The sequence below is a fragment of the Manihot esculenta genome, chromosome 10, assembly GCF_001659605.2.
Source record: "Manihot esculenta cultivar AM560-2 chromosome 10, M.esculenta_v8, whole genome shotgun sequence".
In the NCBI taxonomy this organism is placed as follows: Eukaryota; Viridiplantae; Streptophyta; class Magnoliopsida; order Malpighiales; family Euphorbiaceae; genus Manihot; species Manihot esculenta.
The window spans coordinates 1077980-1098996 of record NC_035170.2 but is presented as its reverse complement, the minus strand read 5'-3'; the positions used below and the strand labels follow the sequence as shown (position 1 = coordinate 1098996).

At 37.2% G+C, this 21017-nt stretch overlaps 4 protein-coding genes across 4 annotated transcripts; 2 read left to right on the top strand and 2 right to left on the bottom strand.

Moving 5' to 3' along the window:
• Positions 1-921: 921 nt before the first annotated feature.
• On the top strand, positions 922-1938 carry LOC110624952 (GDSL esterase/lipase At2g31550). Its single transcript, XM_021770429.2, has 2 exons — positions 922-1554; positions 1669-1938. The coding sequence occupies exons 1-2, from the start codon at positions 922-924 to the stop codon at positions 1936-1938; spliced, it is 903 nt and encodes a 300-aa protein (XP_021626121.2).
• Positions 1939-11432: 9494 nt separating this feature from the next.
• Positions 11433-15975, bottom strand: LOC110624910 (sorting and assembly machinery component 50 homolog). Its single transcript, XM_021770344.2, has 4 exons — positions 15355-15975; positions 13690-14172; positions 12245-12754; positions 11433-11903 (listed from the first exon to the last, which is right to left on the bottom strand). The coding sequence occupies exons 1-4, from the start codon at positions 15958-15960 to the stop codon at positions 11820-11822; spliced, it is 1683 nt and encodes a 560-aa protein (XP_021626036.1). The 5' UTR covers positions 15961-15975; the 3' UTR covers positions 11433-11819.
• A 692-nt stretch (positions 15976-16667) lies between these two features.
• On the top strand, positions 16668-19781 carry LOC110624603 (probable inactive serine/threonine-protein kinase bub1). Its single transcript, XM_021769811.2, has 5 exons — positions 16668-16915; positions 17005-17149; positions 17586-17743; positions 18260-18344; positions 18435-19781. The coding sequence occupies exons 1-5, from the start codon at positions 16821-16823 to the stop codon at positions 19650-19652; spliced, it is 1701 nt and encodes a 566-aa protein (XP_021625503.1). The 5' UTR covers positions 16668-16820; the 3' UTR covers positions 19653-19781.
• Positions 19782-19868: 87 nt separating this feature from the next.
• LOC110624605 (non-classical arabinogalactan protein 30) lies at positions 19869-20968 on the bottom strand. The gene has a single exon (XM_021769812.2). The coding sequence runs from the start codon at positions 20613-20615 to the stop codon at positions 20079-20081; it is 537 nt and encodes a 178-aa protein (XP_021625504.1). The 5' UTR covers positions 20616-20968; the 3' UTR covers positions 19869-20078.
• Between the last annotated feature and the right edge of the window lie 49 nt (positions 20969-21017).

Below are 21017 nucleotides of genomic sequence, written 5' to 3'. Positions count from 1 at the left end.
ATTTTTAAATTAATTTTTATTAGTTAAGAAAATCTTAAAAAATATAATAAAATTAACTTTTTTTAAATAAAGATATATATTAGATTATAATTTATTATTTTACATTACTTTTGGATTTATTAAAAAATATAAAATAAAGATCTAAATTAATTTAAATACCACTAAATTAATTTCAAAATAATAATTATTAAAATAACATATTTAAATATTAGATAAATATTAATAAGATTATTAAAATAATAAATTCATATTTTTAAAGTAAAAATTAAAATAAAAAGTTAAATTTAATTTGTGAATATTAAAAATATTAATGAAATAAAAAATTTTAAAATAAGAAGTACATAAAATCATCAATTTTTAGTGAATTAATAATTTAAATATCTCTGATTCTTTTAATTTTTATAATTTATCTATATAGGAAGGATGAATTTTTTATTTGTTAAATTAATTTTAGGACTTATTTAAGAAAATATTAAAATATATAAATTTATTTATACTTAAAAACTTTAAATGAAATAAAATTATTATTCATTTGAATTCAAGTAAAAAAAATTAATAATATATATTAAAGTTGCATTATTAATCGTAAAAATAAATTTTTATGATTGAAAATTTATTTGATAAATTTTACATCCTACTTTTATTATAAAAAAATTATTATTATTTAATATAATTAATTTATACTCCAAAATTTAGTCTAGTGAAAAGTGTATCTTGATAAACTTGAAAGGTCTGAGGTTGGACTCCACCAACCCCTATTTCAAAAAAAATATATATATATATATATAATTAATTTATTTTTTAAAAAAACTAATTAAACTCAAAGGCGGCCCAATAAATTTCAGTGGTCACAACCTAAAATACAACAACTATATACATGGTTGCGTGTATGTAAAGAAAAAACACACTCACAATCAAGAAATGGAACCTAAAGCCACCACCATCATCATCTTCTCCATTGTCACCTCCCTCTCTTCACTGCCATCTTTAATGGCGGCAGCTTCATCTTCAAACAAAACAACTTATATAACTGCTGTTTTCGGATTTGGCGACTCCACAATCGATACAGGAAACAACAACTATCTTCCCACAAATAATCGAGCAGTTCATCCTCCATATGGCATAGATTTTCCTACCCATATCCCAAATGGGAGGGTCTCTAATGGCAAGCTAGCTATAGATTTCATAGCCTCTTCATTAGCCCACAAAATCTACATGCTACCTTATCTTGACCCTAAACTCACCGACCATGATCTGTTAACTGGAGCCTGCTTTGCATCAGCTGGTTCTGGTTTAGATCCTTTAACAGGAATGTTTGATAATGTGCTTAATGTATCAACTCAGTTAGATTTGTTTGATGAAGCTTTGAGAAGGATAGAGAGATTAGTTGGTGATGGGAAGGCTAGATTTATAGTGGAAAATGCTTTATTTTTCTTTAGTGTTGGAACCAATGACTTGCTCAATAATTTCTATAATGTGCCTATAAGGACATCTGAGTTTACAATTTCAGGTTACCAAGATTTTCTGCTTCACAAACTTGAATATGCCATTAAGGTATTCATCCTTTCTTGTTTATCCCACCTTACTGCTATATTTTAGAGTTTATATAACAATATCCCATTAAGGTAAACAGTTGTGTTGAATAATTTTTCATTTGAATGATTACAGAGGCTTTACAGCAAAGGAGCAAGAAGGTTTGCGTTGTCTAGTCTGGGACCGATCGGGTGCTTGCCATTACAAGTGAGTCTATTTAGCAAGAAACTGGAACGTAGGTGTGTGGAGCAGCAGAACAATGATAGTATTGCTTATAACAGAAAGCTTCGACTCTTGGCCTCAAGATTGGAGACTCAAGGTGCCAGAGTTGTCTATTGTGACGCATATAATCTTACCCTCGACTTCATTAATAATCCGGCTAAGTACGGTGAGAAATTTGATTAGTTGAAATTTGGATTTTTTTTTTTAAAAAAAATTATTATTTAATTTTATAATATTTAAAAAAACTCATTATTTATTGTTTAAATTATAAAAAATCTACTTATTAATTAAATTTATTTATAATTTTTCTATTAATTTTAGCGATTAAATATTTATTATTTAATTTTTATGATATAAAAAATTATTAATAATTAAATTAATTTTAAAAATTATATTAAAATATTTTTAAAAATTTTTAAAAATTTACTAATTAACATACCCCATATTAAGATATTTAGACTTTCTTCTAATACTTAATTATTAAAATTAATAATAAATTTTTTAAAAATTTAAAAATATTTTAATATATTTTTAAAAGCTAATGCACTAATTAATAAATTTCTACATTACATAGTGATTTTTTTTTTTTTACAATTAACGATATTTAAAAATTAATTTTTGCAACTGCCAAGGTTAAATACATTATTTGAGAGAATTTTTTTTAGAAATTATTTGAGAGATTTTAAAAACACAGTTTTGAAGCAAAATTAAATTTGATAACTCTCAATCTCCCTGCGCTCCATATCTGATAGATCTGGTTCTTCCTCGTCCCCTATTATATGGATCTGATTCCTTTTTGGACTCTCTGATGGGTCTGTCAAATGGGTCTCTCCATGTTCTCTTTGAGGAAAGGACCTGCAAAATAAGGGAAAAAGGGGTCAGGGGTCCACCGGGGATGCCCCGGCGGAGACCCTCCGACGCTCAAGTCAGATTTACAAGCTAGAGTAGTGTGGATAAGCAAGAGTTGCAGAGAGAGAATAAGAAAAATGGAGTTAAGGAAGAAGGAGCAGGAGAGAGAGAATCCCCCTTGAAGGAGAAGACCCTCCAGTATATAGTGCTTCCTGTCCTTTTCACTCAAGCCCGTACGTACGGTTGTGTCAGGCACCTGCTCCATGCATAACGACCATTTAATGCTCTCTAGAGCGCATGCGGGTAGGGCTGGTGAGTGATTGGGCCTACTCCCTTATGGGGCTTGTGCTCATATCTGATCCGGATCACCCTGGGTTGCCGGCCCAGGCTCGTGAAGTCGAGCCGCCTCTCGAGCGTATGATCTGATGGGTTTTGGACCTGTGGCCTTCTTTTGGACCCAACCTTATTCCTGGGCTCGGAAAGATCTAGAGGTTATCAATTGCCCCTTTACCTCCTCAGCAGTTATTCCATGACTGATGAGGGGGTAAATACTTAGGCTCCACTAATGACCGTGCAGCTCGAGAACGGCTCTTGTCAAAACGTCCTTTACTTGCCTTATTTCTTTATCCCTTTACCTTGGTGTTTAAATGTATGGCGATCTGGAGATGTGTATTTGATGATGAATGATATTTCACCTCGGCCTATGTCTCATCATTATTTTCTACTCACACTGTCTTCTGGTTTTGTCAACTTTACTTATATGAGCTCGGACGTCTTATCCCTCTGGATGTAAACTTTTGGTGATTAGTGCGGTCTAAGCTGTGTGCTCCACTAGGATATGGAGCTCGGCCTTTTGTCGTCTTCCTCTCCCAGGGGCATCTTTGCCAAGTATTTGTTTACTCTGAGCTAATCCGAGCTGTGAGCAGGGTCTCTTGCTTTCGTTTATCCTTTTGTGTTTTTCTGTATTTGCAAGCCTTTTCATGTAGGGTGCTCGGCTCTCTGGTATGTCTTCTATATTCAGCTTTATTCAGCTTGGCTGTTAACTTATTGTGAGTCTGTTCATACTGCGGATTAAGGAGCTCGGATTTTTGTTCTTTGCTTAGGCATTTACGCCTATAACTTGTGACGCTGCCTGTGCTACGGGCTCAGGAGTTTCGAAATTTCGCCTTCCACACATTTGATGCCCCGAGCTCTTTTGTAAAGTCAGACTTAATTTCTTGCTTTCTTGTCGAGCCTTATTCGGGCTGTGTTTCAGTCTGACTGTTCATTTGTTCGGTTTTAACTTTTCTTTTATAGGCTTATAGCCTTGCCGGTCCAGATGTGAGGCCCCTCCAGGCTTCCGGGGAGGTCGACCCTGGATTGCAGAGGTCGGACTATCTGTTTTGGATTTGACCGTCTTGCCTTCTTGATTTTTTTATCTGAGCGTTGGACTCTCGTGTATGTTTTTTGCCCCCGAGTATTTATGGGCTGTCTGCTCTCGAGCGTTTTGTGGGCTCTTTGTTGCCTAGACCTCTCTCTAGGCCATCTGAGTTGGTTTAGTGCTAGCAGTCAATTATCGAGGTCGGTGCCTCTTATGATTGCCCCTGATTCTCTGTTTGGCTTTGTATTTTGGTATGCAGTTAAGGTCTTCTATGGCTCAGTGAGGTCTTCTTTTGCCAGGACCTCACTGAGGTCTTCTATGTCTCAGTGAGGTCTTCTTTTGTCAGGACCTCACTGAGGTCTTCTATGTCTCAGTGAGGTCTTCTTTTGCCAGGACCTCATTGAGGTCTTCTATGTCTCAGTGAGGTCTTCTTTTGCCAGGACCTCACTGAGGTCTTCTTTTGCCAGGACCTCACTGAGGTCTTCTATGTCTCAGTGAGGTCGTCTTTTGCCAGGACCTCATTGAGGTCTTCTATGTCTCAGTGAGGTCTTCTTTTGCCAGGAACTCACTGAGGTCTTCTATGTCTCAGTGACGTCTTCTTTTGTCAGGACCTCACTGAGGTCTTCTATGTCTCAGTGAGGTCTTCTTTTGCCAGGACCTCACTGAGGTCTTCTTTTGCCAGGACCTCACTGAGGTCTTCTATGTCTCAGTGAGGTCGTCTTTTGCCAGGACCTCATTGAGGTCTTCTATGTCTCAGTGAGGTCTTCTTTTGCCAGGACCTCATTGAGGTCTTCTTTTGCCAGGACCTCACTGAGGTCTTCTATGTCTCAGTGAGGTCTTCTTTTGTCAGGACCTCACTGAGGTCTTCTATGTCTCAGTGAGGTCTTCTTTTGCCAGGACCTCACTGAGGTCTTCTATGTCTCAGTGAGGTCGTCTTTTGCCAGGACCTCATTAAGGTCTTCTATGTCTCAGTGAGGTCTTCTTTTGCCAGAAACTCACTGAGGTCTTCTATGTCTCAATGAGGTCTTCTTTTGTCAGGACCTCACTGAGGTCTTCTATGTCTCAGTGAGGTCTTATTTTGCCAGGACCTCACTGAGGTCTTCTTTTGCCAGGACCTCACAGATGTCTTCTATGTCTCAGTGAGGTCTTCTTTTATCAGGACCTCACTGAGGTCTTCTATGTCTCAGTGAGGTCTTCTTTTGCCAGGACCTCATTGAGGTTTTCTATGTCTCAGTGAGGTCTTCTTTTGCCAGGACCTCATTGAGGTCTTCTTTTGCCAGGACCTCACTGAGGTCTTCTATGTCTCAGTGAGGTCTTCTTTTGTCAAGTGAGGTCTTCTATGTCTCAGTGAGGTCTTCTTTTGCCAGGACCTCACTGAGGTCTTCTTTTGCTAGGAGATCTTGGGGATCCTGGTCTTTGTTGCTCCGGGAGATCTTGGAGATCTTCACCGGCCGTTTTTATTTTGTTTTCCCGGGAGTTCTAGGGGATCCCGATCTTCTTTGTTTTCCCGGGAGTTCTAGGGGATCCCGGTCTTCATGCTCCGGGAGGTCTTTTAAGATCCTCACCGGCCGTTTTTATTTTGTTTTCCCGGGAGTTCTAGGGGATCCTGGTCTTCTTTGTTTTCCCGGGAGTTCTAGGGGATCTCGGTCTTCATGCTCCGGGAGGTCTTTTAAGATCCTCACCGGCCGTTTTTATTTTGTTTTCCCGGGAGTTCTAGGGGATCCCAGTCTTCTTTGTTTTCTCGGGAGTTCTAGGGGATCCCAGTCTTCATGCTCCGGGAGGTCTTTTAAGATCCTCACCGGCCGTTTTTGTTTTGTTTTCCGGGGAGTTCTAGGGGATCCCGGTCTTCTTTGTTTTCCCGGGAGTTCTAGGAGATCCCGGTCTTCATGCTCCGGGAGGTCTTTTAAGATCCTCACCGGCCGTTTTTGTTCCGGAGAGATCTTTGTGATCCTGCCGGCCTTCTTTACTCCCTTAAGAGGTCCTGCGCAAGGTTCAGGCTCATTGGCCTTACTGTCGCTTCGTCATCTCAGCTGGTTTTGTGCCTAACTGAGGTCTTGGGTAAGATTCAGGCTCATTGGCCTTACTGTCGCTTCATCATCTCAGCTGGTTTTGTGCCTAACTGAGGTCTTGGGTAAGATTCAGGCTCATTGGCCTTACTGTCGCTTCGTCATCTCAGCTGGTTTTGTGCCTAACTGAGGTCTTGTTCATTTTTCTGCAAAATAAGAGCTTGCACAAAGCGTATATAACGAGAATGCTCGTTGCTAATAATATTCATCAATAAATAATATGTCACACATGTCACTTAGTTTCATACTTCAGATGAACAAATACAAGTATTAACTCTTACAACGTTAACCCATGCAGTTTTAGAGATGCAATAAACAATATTTTGCATGTGTAAATTTCTCAAAATTTGACTTTGTAAAAGTAATATGTTTAAATACATAATCCCTTTCATTAGAATATTCATGCTTCTCTTAACTAGCAGCGAAAACTTTCCCTCTGAGCTAGTATGCTATGGGGCATATACTCGTGTACTCATGAAAATTATTCTAAGATTTAAACTTTATAATTAGACCTGATATTCTAAGGTGTTTGTATTTAAAATAATAATAATTGGAAGCCTAATGTTATTGATAACATCTGACGCTTGCTAAAAATATATAATTTAATTGAGTGTATAACTGCTACTCAAAATATGGGCTAGTTAATTTTATTTGTTTATTTACCCAGTAATGTACTAATTATTTTTCATTTATCTTATTTTATTTTTAACTAAACATTATTATGCATGATTGTGAAAATTATCTAAAAATTGCATTGTGAAATGAATTATCAGTGTCCAAAAAATGACACTCTCACTAGTCAAGATAAGTCATTCAAAATGACATTCCCATAAAACTTATTGAAGCACTTCTCAAATGTAAACTCAGACCGGAAGTATTAGGACGTAAGATTAGCAAAACTACATACCAGCCAGCCATCAAAGCCCAAAGCGACAGCAAGCTCAGCCAAACGCTCAGCATACTTCAAAGCAGACTCTTCTGTTTCAAGCAATTTATTGCAAATACGCCTCCCTTCATCCCACTCTTAACACCATGCCAATGCCAAATGTCGTAAGCTTCAGGATTGGACCCACCCTGAACCCACTTGTCATCCCCATAACCTCCTCGCGTATCATAGCAAATCAGGAGTCTACGCCTGTTGGGCGAAGAAAGAGCTGAGCCTTTTGCTACAAAGCGGACCCATTTGGTTTTGCAGTGAAGAGAAAATCAAATGGGCAGACCCTTTTCAATACGAGCTCCGATGAATCGGTCCCCTTTGGAGAAATGGTCTTCAAAGACCAATATTTGGAAGTATCCACAAAATCGCCTAAAGATGCTTCACTCTACGGTCTCGGAGAGAACATGCAGCCTCATGGAATCAAATTATACTCTGGAGATCCATATACTCTGTATACTACTGATATCTCAGCCATTAATCTTAATGCTGATCTGCATGGGTCTCATCCGGTGTACATGGATCTAAGAAATGTGAATGGGTAACCCTCTGCTCACTCGGTTCTTCTTCTGAACAGTAATGGCATGGATGTGTTCTACAGAGGAACTTTGCTCACGTACAAGATTATCGGGAGTGTTCTCAACTTGTACTTTTTCGCTGGACCCCTCTCCATTAGCTGTCGTCGACCAATACACAGCTTTAATAGGTCGACCTGTTCCTATGCCTTATTGGGCTCTCGATTGTCCGACCTACGGGTTTGACCATGCAAATCCCTCGGTGCTCCTATCAAGCGTCCCTTCGATGCTCCGACCAGCGAAGTTGTTTCCTGCAAGAGACAATTTGGTGAGCTCGTCAAGCCTGGAAATCAGAGGTGAAACAGAGCCACACAGATTCGAATCTGTCAACTCCAATGAAACAACACGCCCACGAGAGCAACGGACTCCAACCCATGAACAAATTGATCTTGGATTTGATGAATTCCGCGTTGTCGACTTGGCCGACCTCCTCAATCAGGCCGTCGCGCTCCGCTAAATTCAAGTTCGAAAATTGCGCTCTCCTTCAAGCTGGCCAACATCTACAACATCATTCCCCCGACCTGAAACGCGAGTCCGACCTCAAGCCTAGCTCCAACCTCGAACACAAATCTAATTTCGAGCACGGGTCCGAAGCCTGGCTCCGACCTCGAACACAAATCTAAACTCGAGCACGGATCCGACCTCGACGAGTAATCTGACGTCGTGGTCGTTGGATATGTCGAGCTCCTTTTAGCTCTGCTACTCCGACCAGCGAAACCATTGACGGTCTTACTAGCGGTGTTTGATCAGTCGTTCTTTCGACAGTCAGACGGACTAAGGCCGACCATGCCGACCTGGGTATCTCAGTTCACCTTGTCTTCGAGCTGGATGCGTCCGAACTTATCCACCTCGACCTGCCTGGATATTTGATTATTTTCTATTGTCTCCAGATTGCTCTGATACTTGAGGGGCGTTGCTCTGCAACCGAGTTGGATGGCTATGAATCGTGTCTCCTCCGACCTTACGCCCTATCCGACCTGAAATGTCAATCCGACCTCGCCTATTTTTCATTTATTAATTTTCTCTCTAACTTGCTAACCTGAGATTTTACAGCCGACCTTACAATTTCAACAAATATATATATATTTCTCATTATTTTTTCCTTTTACAGAAAAGATTAAAATCTATACTCATAGACAAGCATTTCGATCTGAAGTTTCACCTCATCAGATCTCAAAGAAAAAGTTAGTAGTAATAAAATTTAATAAATGTTAAAATAAACAACGAGGGCAGGAAAATGAAGATTAAAAGACTGTCAAGATATTCTTGAACCAGCTGGGTCTTTCTTTTCAGCTAGGCTATTCAACTGGGTTATTATAAATCTCCAGCTTTCTTTTCGCATAAGCTTTCATACCTCCATGTGGATCTCAATGGGTGGATTTAGGAACTCCGGTGACGAAAAGATCTCCTTCGTTCCCACAGACGGCGCCATTTGATAACTCTCAATCTCCCTAGGCTCCATATCCGATAGATCTGGTTCTTCCTCGTCCCCTATTATATGGATCTGATTCCTTTTTGGGCTCTCTGATGGGTCTATCAAATGGGTCTCACCATGTTCTCTTTGAGGAAAGGACCTGCAAAATAAGGGAAAAAGGGGTCAGGGGTCCACCGGGGATGCCTCGGCGGAGACCCTCCGACGCTCAAGTCAGATTTACGAGCTAGAGTAGTGTGGATAAGCAAGAGTTGCAGAGAGAGAATAAGAAAAATGGAGTTAAGGAAGAAGGAGCAGGAGAGAGAGAATCCCCCTTGAAGGAGAAGACCCTCCAGTATATAGTGCTTCCTGTCCTTTTCACTCAGGCCCGTACGTACGGTTGTGTCAGGCACCTGCTCCATGCGTAACGGCCATTTAATACTCTCCAGAGCGCATGCGGGTAGGGCTGGTGAGTGATTGGGCCTACTCCCTTATGGGGCTTGTACTCATATCTGATCCGGATCACCCTGGGTTGCCGGCCCAGACTCGTGAAGTCGAGCCGCCTCTCGAGCGTATGATCTGATGGGCTTTGGACCTGTGGTCTTCTTTTGGACCCAACCTTATTCCTGGGCTAGGAAAGATCTGGAGGTTATCAAAATTTAAACTAAAAAATTAATTAAATTTATTTTTATTATTTTTTCAGTAATTTAGTTCAGTTTGTGATTTAAAAAATTAGATTATTTAGAATGATTTAATTTATTTATTAAAAATTATTGGTTGAATCGAAAAGTTTTTTTTTGGCATTAAAAATAGGAAATGGAACTAAAATTGAGCCTGAAATGTGTGCAAAAGAAATCCAAAAAGCTTTAAAATGAAGTTTAAATCAAACCAAAACGGTTCAACTTGGTTTGGTCCACAGAAGATTTTGTTTTTTAATTTCTCCTTAAATCTATTAGTTTGTTGCTTTGTTATTTATTTGATATTTTAATTTTCAAAAGAGAAATATCACTATTTATTATATGTAATATGGATGATAAATTAATTAGTTAATTTTTTTAATTTTAAAATATAAATTGAAACATTTTAAAAATTTTAAAAAATATATTAAAAAGCCTTTTAATTATAGTTATTAAAAAGTCTAAAATACCCTTACATTATTATTTAAGATATTTTATACATTTTCAAGAAGAGAAAAACTCCATCTTTCCTTTTAACATTAAAAAGTAACGGAAACAGTATTTCAATCTAACAATAGAGACTTTTTAAATTTATATAATATTTTAATATATTTTTCAATATTAAAAAATTAATTTATTAATTTTTCTATATTATAAAAATTAAATAATAATTTTTTTTTTTTTATAAAATCAAACTGAACTAATAAATACGTAACCCTATAAGCAAGTAAGCTTCAATTTGTACTAATTCAACTAATCTCATTAAATGAACCTTTACTATTGAATTTTTTTTTTTTTAAATTCGGCTTCCGGTAATATATATATATATTTTTTAATTTTCAGGATTTAAACAAACACATAAAGGTTGCTGTGGGACGGGGCTTGTAGAATATGGAAGAACATGCAATGTGGCGACCCCAATATGCCAAGATCGATCTGAATATCATATTCTGGGATGCTTTACATCCATCGCTTACAACTCATACATATCTTGCCCAACATGTTCTTCGGACTGTGATTTCACATGTTTTTGCCAATTAGAATTATGCTTATTTCCGCACCCATCAATCATTACATATATACTAAAATCATAACTTACAATAATATATTGGTGTCTTCCAATTAATTGAGTATACTTTGGTGAGTATACTTGGTGTTTGTAATAATTTGTGTTTGTAATAATTTTCATACTATTATAATTTACTAGAAGAACTCATGGGAGAATGCCACATGGACATGCCTTCTTCAGTTTGGGAAGCTGCAGATATATATACATAGCCTTGTTACCAAATAATAATAATAAAATGGCCTTCTCCTTTTTGTGATTTATTAACAATCAAATACTTTTTTTGTTGTGTGTGAATTTCGAAAGAAACCATATTTAGAACATTGATATTAAATTTTCATTTGTGAATCAGAAATTGAGAATCAAATGGAATCACAAAATTTGATAAAATATCGTTTAAAAAATTAATTGAATATGACATGTTTTAGAAAAAGTAAAAAAGGATCACAATGGCAATAAACTTGCGATTAATTTTTTTTTCTTCAAAGAAAAAATCCAGATAATCCCCTAAGCATTCCAAGAAAAGCTTCTAAAACAAGAAGAAATTAGGTATTGCCACAGAGAGAAGCGTTTAAGCTTCTAGCAATTGAGAACAAGCCCTCTGCCTGGGCCTAGCAGTCAAAGAATTAATCGTCACATAACTACGATATACATTCAAGATGATTGGATTTGTGCATAAGCAAATTTTCATCACAGGACAGTCTTAAAATTAATAGTCTTGCAGTTCAAACAAGAAGAATAATCACAAGTAACCAATTAAAGCCCCTTATTAAGAACATATTACTTTGCCACGAAACTGACAAGCAATGCAGGATCTAATCAGATCTTCTGCAACGTCAGGATTGAAATTGGAACGTTGACTGTTACATCAAACCCCCTGATATATAAAGCCCAAGTTAATTCTTGATCTATCAAATTATTTCTCTCCGTTTTTACCTCGCCAAATCCAGTTCACTGAACTTTGACTCTCAGTTCAAAATTACATTAGGAAAAAAATGAAAGTGGTCCAACATGGGATCCCCTCGTTGCAGAAAACTTCGAAAGAGCTCAGCTACCTGAGGTAAAAGCCTTCCTGAAACAACTGAAGTCTGCCAGACATCATTGCATATTGAATAGATTCTGGATTCTATGTTGGTGTAGAGAAGCTGACCCGAAACCCTGACTTTGCATGGTCATAATCAAATTTCTTCAACATGTAGCAGTAGTTTAACTGGAACCAAAATTCACAAAATCAGAAAAGAAATACCAGGCTCAGATCTTTTTGAAAGAAATGGAAACCACAAAAAAAAAAAAAGGTGGGGGTATTTTTTCAAGACAAACACCCTAATATGGAATTTGCACAAGATTGATAGAGGAATAAATTGCTGGAATTATTCCATGATTTTGTGTGGTATGGGGGTCCCAGTTTATCCTTTCATTATGTGCCCAGGCACAACTCCAAGCGGGCAAGAAAAAAAAATTCTGTATTTCCTCCTATAATCCAACAGCCAAAGTGAATTACTTCTTTATTGCTTAGGTTGAAGATAAAGACAGTGAAAATGGATTCCTCACCTCCAGACGGAACAGATTTGTAGGGACAACAATCCCAACTCCCACAGAGGTTCGAAATGATTCCACAAACTTTCGCAAGGAGAAATTTTGGTATGCATTTTCCGTTAATTTGTCAATATTCCCAGCAGATGCAAACATGTGTCCATGAATTCCTTTTGATTGACACCACTTGGACGGAAAATCAAAAGAAACATCTGCAAAAGCGGTAACAGCAAGATCTCCTCCAAGATAATCTCTCCCAGGGTCAGAACTATCATCAGTTGGATTAATTTGCAACTGCCTTCGAGGCTCAGTGGGGCCCAGTCCCCTTGTCCTAAACCCATATAATGCTATTGGACCTCCCAAAGTGCAAATTGGAGATAAATTACCACCCAAGAAGAATCTCTCTGGTAGGGGAGAAGGCATGTTTAAGAATCCAGTTCCCCATGGAAAAATAAGACCACCAGATATGCCAAGGTTTAGTGCAGAGCGCAAAAAGCCAAGAGGGATTGCATAACGAATATCAAGCTCCTATTTAAAATATTGAAAAGAACAGTTCATGAGAGATGCGAATGCATAAAGAATGAAAAATATAACAAAAACCTTAACAAAATCAATAAAGTATACTCATTTACTATACAGACGAAAGGTGTTATAAAAGAATTTCAAAAAAGACCTGGCAAAATCAAAAACATATAATGGACAAAATAGACCAGTAGACAGCTCTCAGGATATTGGGTGAAAAACAATTTTCCACCACCCAATAAAGAGCTCAAGTAAAATAGTTGTGGGAATGAAAATTAATAAAAATAATAACTAAACTCTTCTTTGTCAACTATTAGTCAAGCAGAGCATGTCTTAGTTTGTAAAGAGTATGCATAACTTCCCATAGATATCTAGCATACTAATTGCTTCAGTGATAAATGAAGTTTATACAATGAGAAAATACTTGTTATTTATCCTTATCCCCCTCCCTCACCCCCAACCCCCATGTTCTCATCTTTACCATAAAATGTGACATATTTAACAACTATTTATCCTTATCCCCCTCCCTCACCCCCAACCCCCATGTTCTCATCTTTACCATAAAATGTGACATATTTAACAACACAAAAGATAGCTAGCTATTAGATGTGCACAAACAAAGTAACATAATAAGTAGAGCTATTCCAGAAACCAAAAAGGTCGGTAGATAACAAAGCATATGAGCCACAGTATAATACTTTAATCCTGAAAAGCTAAGAGCCTAGGAGACAGGAGTGAAACTACTGCAAAAGGATTTGAAATTTCGAATTTAAGATGCTACAATTTAAATTCTAGAAGTTACAAAGAAATTGTCACACATGTATATGGAGACAATATTTCCTGTAGCCAGCCATAAAATAAAAAAATAAAAAAACACACACAAAATTGATATGGTAATTACATGGAAAAATACAATACCAAGCATGAAAAGAGCATTAGACCTGGCGTAGAAAACGTAAGCTCCGACTATCGGGTGCTAGACCACCAATTTGACTGGTAGAAACAAAAGCATATCCACGTGTTGGCCTCAAAGGAGAATTTCTCTGGTCAATCTTAAATGTGTATTTCAAGGATGAAAGCAGACCATGACCAAGCTGCCTCCTTATCGACCTGGATGCCATTTGTGATGGATCTGTCAAAGTGCGCCATGCAAGAGTGTACACCAAATCATGGTTCCTACTTGAAACTAGGCCAAGAGAGAGGCCCAATGCTCGTTCTTTGAAAGAAGAAAACTTCAGCCAATCTTGGGATAGCAGGAATACTCTTGCTGTCAAGGGAGCAAGTCCTCTGAATCTTGGCAAATACACACCAGAACTTACCTCAGCCATGTGGTCACCCCCATATGCCAAAGAGGCATCCCAAAGATCACCATAACCAAATATGTTTTTGTACTTGATTGTTCCTTCAACTGTTGATGATCTAGCCTACAAGATTATTTTACACGTCAGACAATATTACAATTAATATTTTTGTAGAGAATTTTATACTTCATACAGGTGAACCAAATTTTGAATTGCAATGCAAGTTTCCATGTACAGAAAATTATCCAGGATGCACAAGAAAAAATCAACCTAGGATTAAATGGAAAATTATGATCAATGGCTCATAAGTGATAACCCAAGCACAACGTTAGCATGTCTGTAGTGAAATAGATTCAAAACACATAGTTGAATGCAAAATATTTCAGATATTAGAAGTTAGCAACAGGATTATAACTTAGCAAATTTGCCATTACAAAGCCAAATCAGCCACACAGAAGTAACATATGCCCATAATTATATTCACACTTGAATCTCTTTCAATGCAAATTTGTCACTCCCACCAGGTATTGAATTAGATATTAAGTTATAAACTGATTCGGTTGTTGCACAACTGCAACCTTTCCTCTGGTTTTCCCAAATTTCTTAGCAATCAAACATAGAACCAACCAAACAATTGTTGAATCAGCAATTAGAAAGATAAGTCCCTGTCCTAAACAATTTGAACCAAAAAGCCACATCATAACCAACACCACTACACAATAAAGCACAAAAGTATTCCTGTGCCGTCTTATGTAGCATTCCTAGACACTAGGCAAAGCACCTTATGTTGAGGATTCCAATGTTCATAAACCCCATTGAGCCAAGCGCAATTTTATCTGTCACCTTTTTTCAACCATCAGATGACCACCAAATCCAACTCAACCTAAGGATGACCAACTTTCCTGCATCTATCTGAATTGCACCGAGATTCATTAGAACCAAACTGAACAAATAACTTAACCAAAAGAAATGCAAGAAACATAGCTTCAAACACAATAGACCTTTTCACTTTGTTTCTGTATTCCTTCAGTTTCTCACTAACCAAATAACTTATTCATCATTCAATAACTGAAATGAACAGAAGAATTGTAAGTTAAAACCCTAACTTTCCTTTAACAAACACCAGAAACATAAAATTTTACATTTCATTCTATTTTCCTCCAGTTTCTCACAAACCAAACCCCATATTCATCATTCAATCACTTAAGGGTCATCATTTTCAACTACAAAACCCGTATAGAACACAATGTGGGTACAAGTCACTGCAAACCACAAACGCAAAGCAAAATATAGAACACAGCATACCTCTCCTTTCGTGTACGCGCCGACTTCTCCAGACAGTGGGCTCTTAGTCTCCACAACCTCAACGATGACATTAGCCGTCCCAGGCAGCTCCGGCGGGCCTGAATCGAGCGTGATCTTAACCGAATCAAAGACCTCAAGAGCCTGCAACCTGAAATTCACTACTTTTGAAGCCTCCAGCAAATCCTGCATCGACGAAACGTCTCTAAGCAAAGCCGTTTGGGCTTCGATTAAGGAGTCCTTGGTCTTGGAGTTGCCCTTGATGATCACATCGTGAACACGAAGTGGCACCGTTTCAGTCTGTATCCGACGGAAGAGGTTCTCTAGCTTCGCCCGCTCTATTCGTGCTCGAGACTCTTGGTTTCGAGGATTTGGCAGTTCTGGTTGGATGTCATCTTCGAGGTCGTCTTCTTCTTCTTCTTCTCCTTCCTCGTCTTCTTCTTCAAGGTCTTCGTCGCCATTGCTAGGGTTTTCTGAGATGGATTCGGGTTCTACTGCCATTGAAATGGAAGAAGCGAGAGACGGCGACTTGGACGATAAGCACTGTATAGAAACTGCTTCACTTCTGGTTGCTGCTTGTTCTATTTCTCTATGGAGGTTTCTTAACATTTGCACGGGAGTCCTTGAACTTTAGTTTATTTACTTTTCGTGGGCCATTATTAGTGTTTTCTTTCAATTTACTCGCGTGCGTATGGGCCATGAACTGGGCTCTTTCTGAATGCTAATTGGGCTTTAAACCGGGTTGAGATTTTGTTTAGGATTGTTTTTACTATTTTATTTTTAAAACTAGGAAAATAAAAGCCTCTCACCAATAAAAGAAAAGAAAATCAATATGGTATTGGAGATTTAATATAAAGTCACGTGATTATTTAATATTTGTTTAAAAATTATGCTAAATTATAATCTAAATACTAAAAATCATATTATAAATTAAATGTTTTTTCTTTCATAAATTGCTTAATCTTGATATGAATATATTTATTTTAAATTGATACAATGAAATTATATAAAACATAAAATAATAAAATTTTGACCTATATAAAATATTTTATTGCAATAAAAATTATTCTAATAGTTAAATTATTTTTGTAAAATTATAAATTTCTATTTTTTATTTCTATTTTTTAGAAAATAGAACTAAAAATGATAACTAATAAAAAAATTTTATGGTGATGAATTATTTTTCAACAAAATAAAATAATTACTATGACTAAAAAAAATTGATATCTTTTTTAAAGATAAAGGAAAGAGCCAAAGATCAACTAACACGTGTAATAACAAAGAACTCAAAGAGACCAATTACTTTGATCCGAGCATCACACACAAGTGAGCCCAAGATTCCTGAAGCGCAGAGCATTCCAAATTCAAAACGCAGAGCCTCCCTCCTTCTGCATCTCCCTGCTTATGCTTCACATTCAACACAAAAATCACCACCATTTTAGTCTCTTCTCTCTCCTAAACAAGCTTTAATGGCCTCAAACTCTCCTCACAATGATCTCTTTTCCGCTTTAATTTCAGACATCAAATCCTATTCTGGCAAAGACCCTCTTCATCCATGGCTCCGGTACTACTCTTTCTCTCTCTTTCTCTGTATGCAAGTTCATGGGTATTCTTTCTCCGTCTTTCTGAGATTTGAATCAAATTTGCTTTCAGGGGTATTAAGAAAATGAAGGCAACTCTGCCTCAAAATCTATTAAAGGAAAAGTTACCTCGGTTTTTGCAGAAATGCACGCAGACATTTGAGTCTGATCGTCGTTATAGAAATGACTTACGCTATCTTCGTGTTTGGTTAGAGCTGGTAAATGGCTTTACCCACTTCATGTTTTCTTTTTGGGATTTTGAGATTTTCTTCAGTTGGGCTTTTGTTTAGTTTATTGAATCGGTTTTACGGCAACTCTGGTTTTGTGCTCGATGATTTTGAACTGGGGTTCTTTAGTTTTTTGCTTAATTTCTGATTGATTGTTTGATTTCTAATTGAAAAGAAAGTAATTTATATATCCGAGTAGTAATTGGTTCATGTACACTAAATTTTCTTGGCAAGCAACTGAATAGTAGAAAACAGGATGGAAGTTTTTTTAATGTTGCCACTCATTACAAACATGTGCAAACTTGAATGGTTTTGATATAACTCGTTGGTAATTCTTTACTATGGTGAAAATTTCTTCAACAAATAAACTAGGCAATTATGTGTTGTTATTTTATTAATTTGTTTAATTTTCAATTGGAATTGGTAGATGGATTATGTGGATGAACCAAGAGCATTACTGAGAACCATGGAAATGAATTCCATAGGGTCAAAGCGATCATTGTTCTATCAAGCGTATGCTCTTTATTATGAGAAGATGAAGAAATTTGAGGAGGCTGAGCAGATGTATCACTTGGGAGTGCAGAAGTAAGTTTCTATGTTTTCTAAATAGAAGAAACCAATGTCCCTTGATTGGCTCGCTTATCCAGACACTAAATAGAGATTGTCCTTCCATTGGATGTTGTTTGATATAAGTGAGCACTTGTATCTCGTTAATTTTGGGAAGAAAGTTGATTAACCAAATACCTAGTGAAATTTAGTTGGTTTTCTGCTACACTTACATTTCATCCTGTGTGACCTTTTGACATCCCCTAACTCTAACTCGATGGATAGCAGTTGATATATTATATTTTTGTGGTCATATAAGTTAAACTAAGAATTCGTCAAGTTGAGATAATAATGACATATTTACATAAAACTCACCCCTTTATGATGCCATGTATCCTGCAGAGAATTCTATTGCTGTGGAAAAATATTTACTGTTGTAGTACATCCTTTGGTTTTAGCTGTTAACTAGCTACTTAATTTCATATATCTGTTTTATGGTGTCCTTTTTTGTTGAAAACTGAACCAAAGCTAGATCATTGAACTACTGCTTAACAGCCTTGCAGAGCCTGTTGATGAACTACAAAAATCATATGAGCAGTTCCTTCAACGCATGCAGAGACACAGGAACAAGAAAATCCAGGTACTGCTGTTGTGGACTTTGCATGTTCTACTTTTTGTCGTTGTCAGTAAGTCTGTTATATAACATTTAAAAGATTTTCTGCGTTGCCAGGGAGGTAGGCCTGGCAGAAAACCTCTGTCATCCAGGAAGACTGAAGAGAACAAAGAAAATGCGTGCAACATTGAGGAGAAGCATAAAAAGTTACTGGATACAAGTTCTCAGAATATGAAGCTGCAGAATGAATCTAACAATGCCTTGATTTTGGGAAATTCATGTAACGTTGGAATTGATGGCGATTCATCTGTCAAGAAAGACCATGTGCAAAATATTAGACCTATAGATATATGTGAGCAGCAGGCAACTACTGGAAGAGAGTCACGTGAATCCATGATGTTTCATGGTGATGACACAGTTGTGGTTAAATTTGTAGACACTGCTATAGTTGGGAAGTCTGAAGCTGAAGATGCATGTCATCATGGACTGGTGGATCCAACCATAAATATGAAGGAAGCCATGAATGCCATCAATAGCATGTTTAAAGAGCCTCTAAAGACTGCTCCAATTAGTAGGAGGTCACAGAGAAGTCGAACAAAAGAACATAACTTGAACAGTGGATTCAGTGTCTTTGTTGATGAAAACTTGGATAATGGAACTGAATCATCAGATCAAAGAGAAGAAGAAGATATTTCACTGATTAAGCATGGTAGAGCTCAAACTTTCCAGCTTCAACAAGAACCACTTAAAATATTCATTGATGATGAAGAAATTGATGAGAATGGAGATAGACCTGATGGGAATGACAACTCAGAACAGAGTGAGGCTCAAAATCAGGGTGAAGGCTCTTGTTCATCTGCTGCACGCTTGAATGCTTTTGTATTCCCATGCCCAAAGGATCTAACATCTGAAAGCTCAGATGATCTGGATTCAGAGAATTCGCCCCAAATGAAGCTGAGAGAAGACACAGTTGTTCATAGATTTGTTGGGTCTACCATCTTGGATGAGCCAGCAGTAGAAAATGTTTGGCACCATGGGTTAGTAGATCCTACAATTAACTTGAAGGAGGCTATGGATGATATAAATAACATGTTTGGGAAGCCAATAGATTTTGTGAGGACCAAGAGACCAAAGAAGCAGGAAAAACCACCAGTTACAAAACAAGATCTTGGTGGATTTTCAATACTTCCTGATGATGATTTGGAACATCAAAAAGGTCAGCCACTGCCAAGATCATCTAGCAGAAGCGATACTGATTTGTTTGAGCCTACTATGTTTACCAAAGAAGCAAAGGATGAGATAAATAAGCTGTTTGGAATGCCTCTGGACTTCTAGGAGCAAGCGTTGCTTGTGTTGTAGAAATTTTCAGTTCATGGACACGTTGTGACCCAAATCATGCTCAAGTACTTGAATTATGAAAATTTTGAAGTAGATGGAATCTCTTTGTTCCTTCTTTATGCTAAATTGGTGCGTGCTTGTGCTATAATCCTCTAATCTAAATGGATCTTGGACACTGTTATGTTAGAAATTGGGAAGATTTACTAGTCTAGCTTAGTTAAAATTGGGCCTTATGCTTCTCATATTACCAAAGAAAGTAAGAAAACACAAGAAAGAGAGGGAAAATTAACGGTATATGACATTCCATTGCAACAAAATTCAACTCTTTCGAGAAACAAAACAAAGCCAAAGACCAACAAAAAGAAAACAAAATAAATCAAATGAAGATAAAAGAAGGGACAAACACAAGAAATTACGATCATATTAGACATGAGTTTCAGGAGAGCAATGAGCAGAACGAAAAGCCAAGGGACCTGCAGAATAGATCACAGCCTCATAATGACTCCCTCGCAGTATTTTGTTTTTGTAGCGAAGAGATGCACCATAGATTCCATAGTTAACATTGGAGAGGAGACTGCAATTTGCAAGAGGAGATGAAACAAGCTTCACATAGCAAGATTGGAGGGGATGATCCAAAATGTTATTATCCATCTTGAAGTCATCAAGTTGTGCATAGAAGTAGCCATATTCATTAGTTTCATAAGCCTTGTAATAGCTCACTTGTTTCATGTGGTTTTTGCAAATGACACTAACTTTAGCAGAAGGGATTGGCTCAGCCCCCTTGAAAGACCATGAGCCATAGTGGTCACAGCTCTGGCAGTATACCATACCTTCAACAACCACATCAACTTTCTTCTCTGCCGGTTTGGCTGGAGTACTTTCATATGCAGATATTGAAGGGAAGGCAAATGGGAGCAGCAGGAGAGAGCAGATGGCTACTGTGAGCTGATTGATTGCCATAGTCTTGGGGAGGAGTTTGGAGATTATTGGAGACTAAAGAGCAAAAATCACAGGATGAGTTGAACTATTTGGAAAGGTTGCTATTTATAGAGGTTTTTGAACTATAGATTTGACGTGGGGACTACTAAGTTGCATGTCAACTACTATCATGCTTTGGCAAAAAAAATTATAAATAAAAGAAAAAGAAATTCATCATGCTTCATTATATTAGCTGGTAGTGTACGTGAAGGCCACCTTCCTCCTATTATTCAGACAACAGAATGGGAAATAAGAAATAAGCCCCCTGGAAGAAGAGATGTGAAAAAATAAATAAATGGAAATTACTATTTAATAATTCATTAGTAAATCTCTAAATTTTAAAAAATATATTAAAATATTTTTAAAAATTTTAAAAAAATTTAT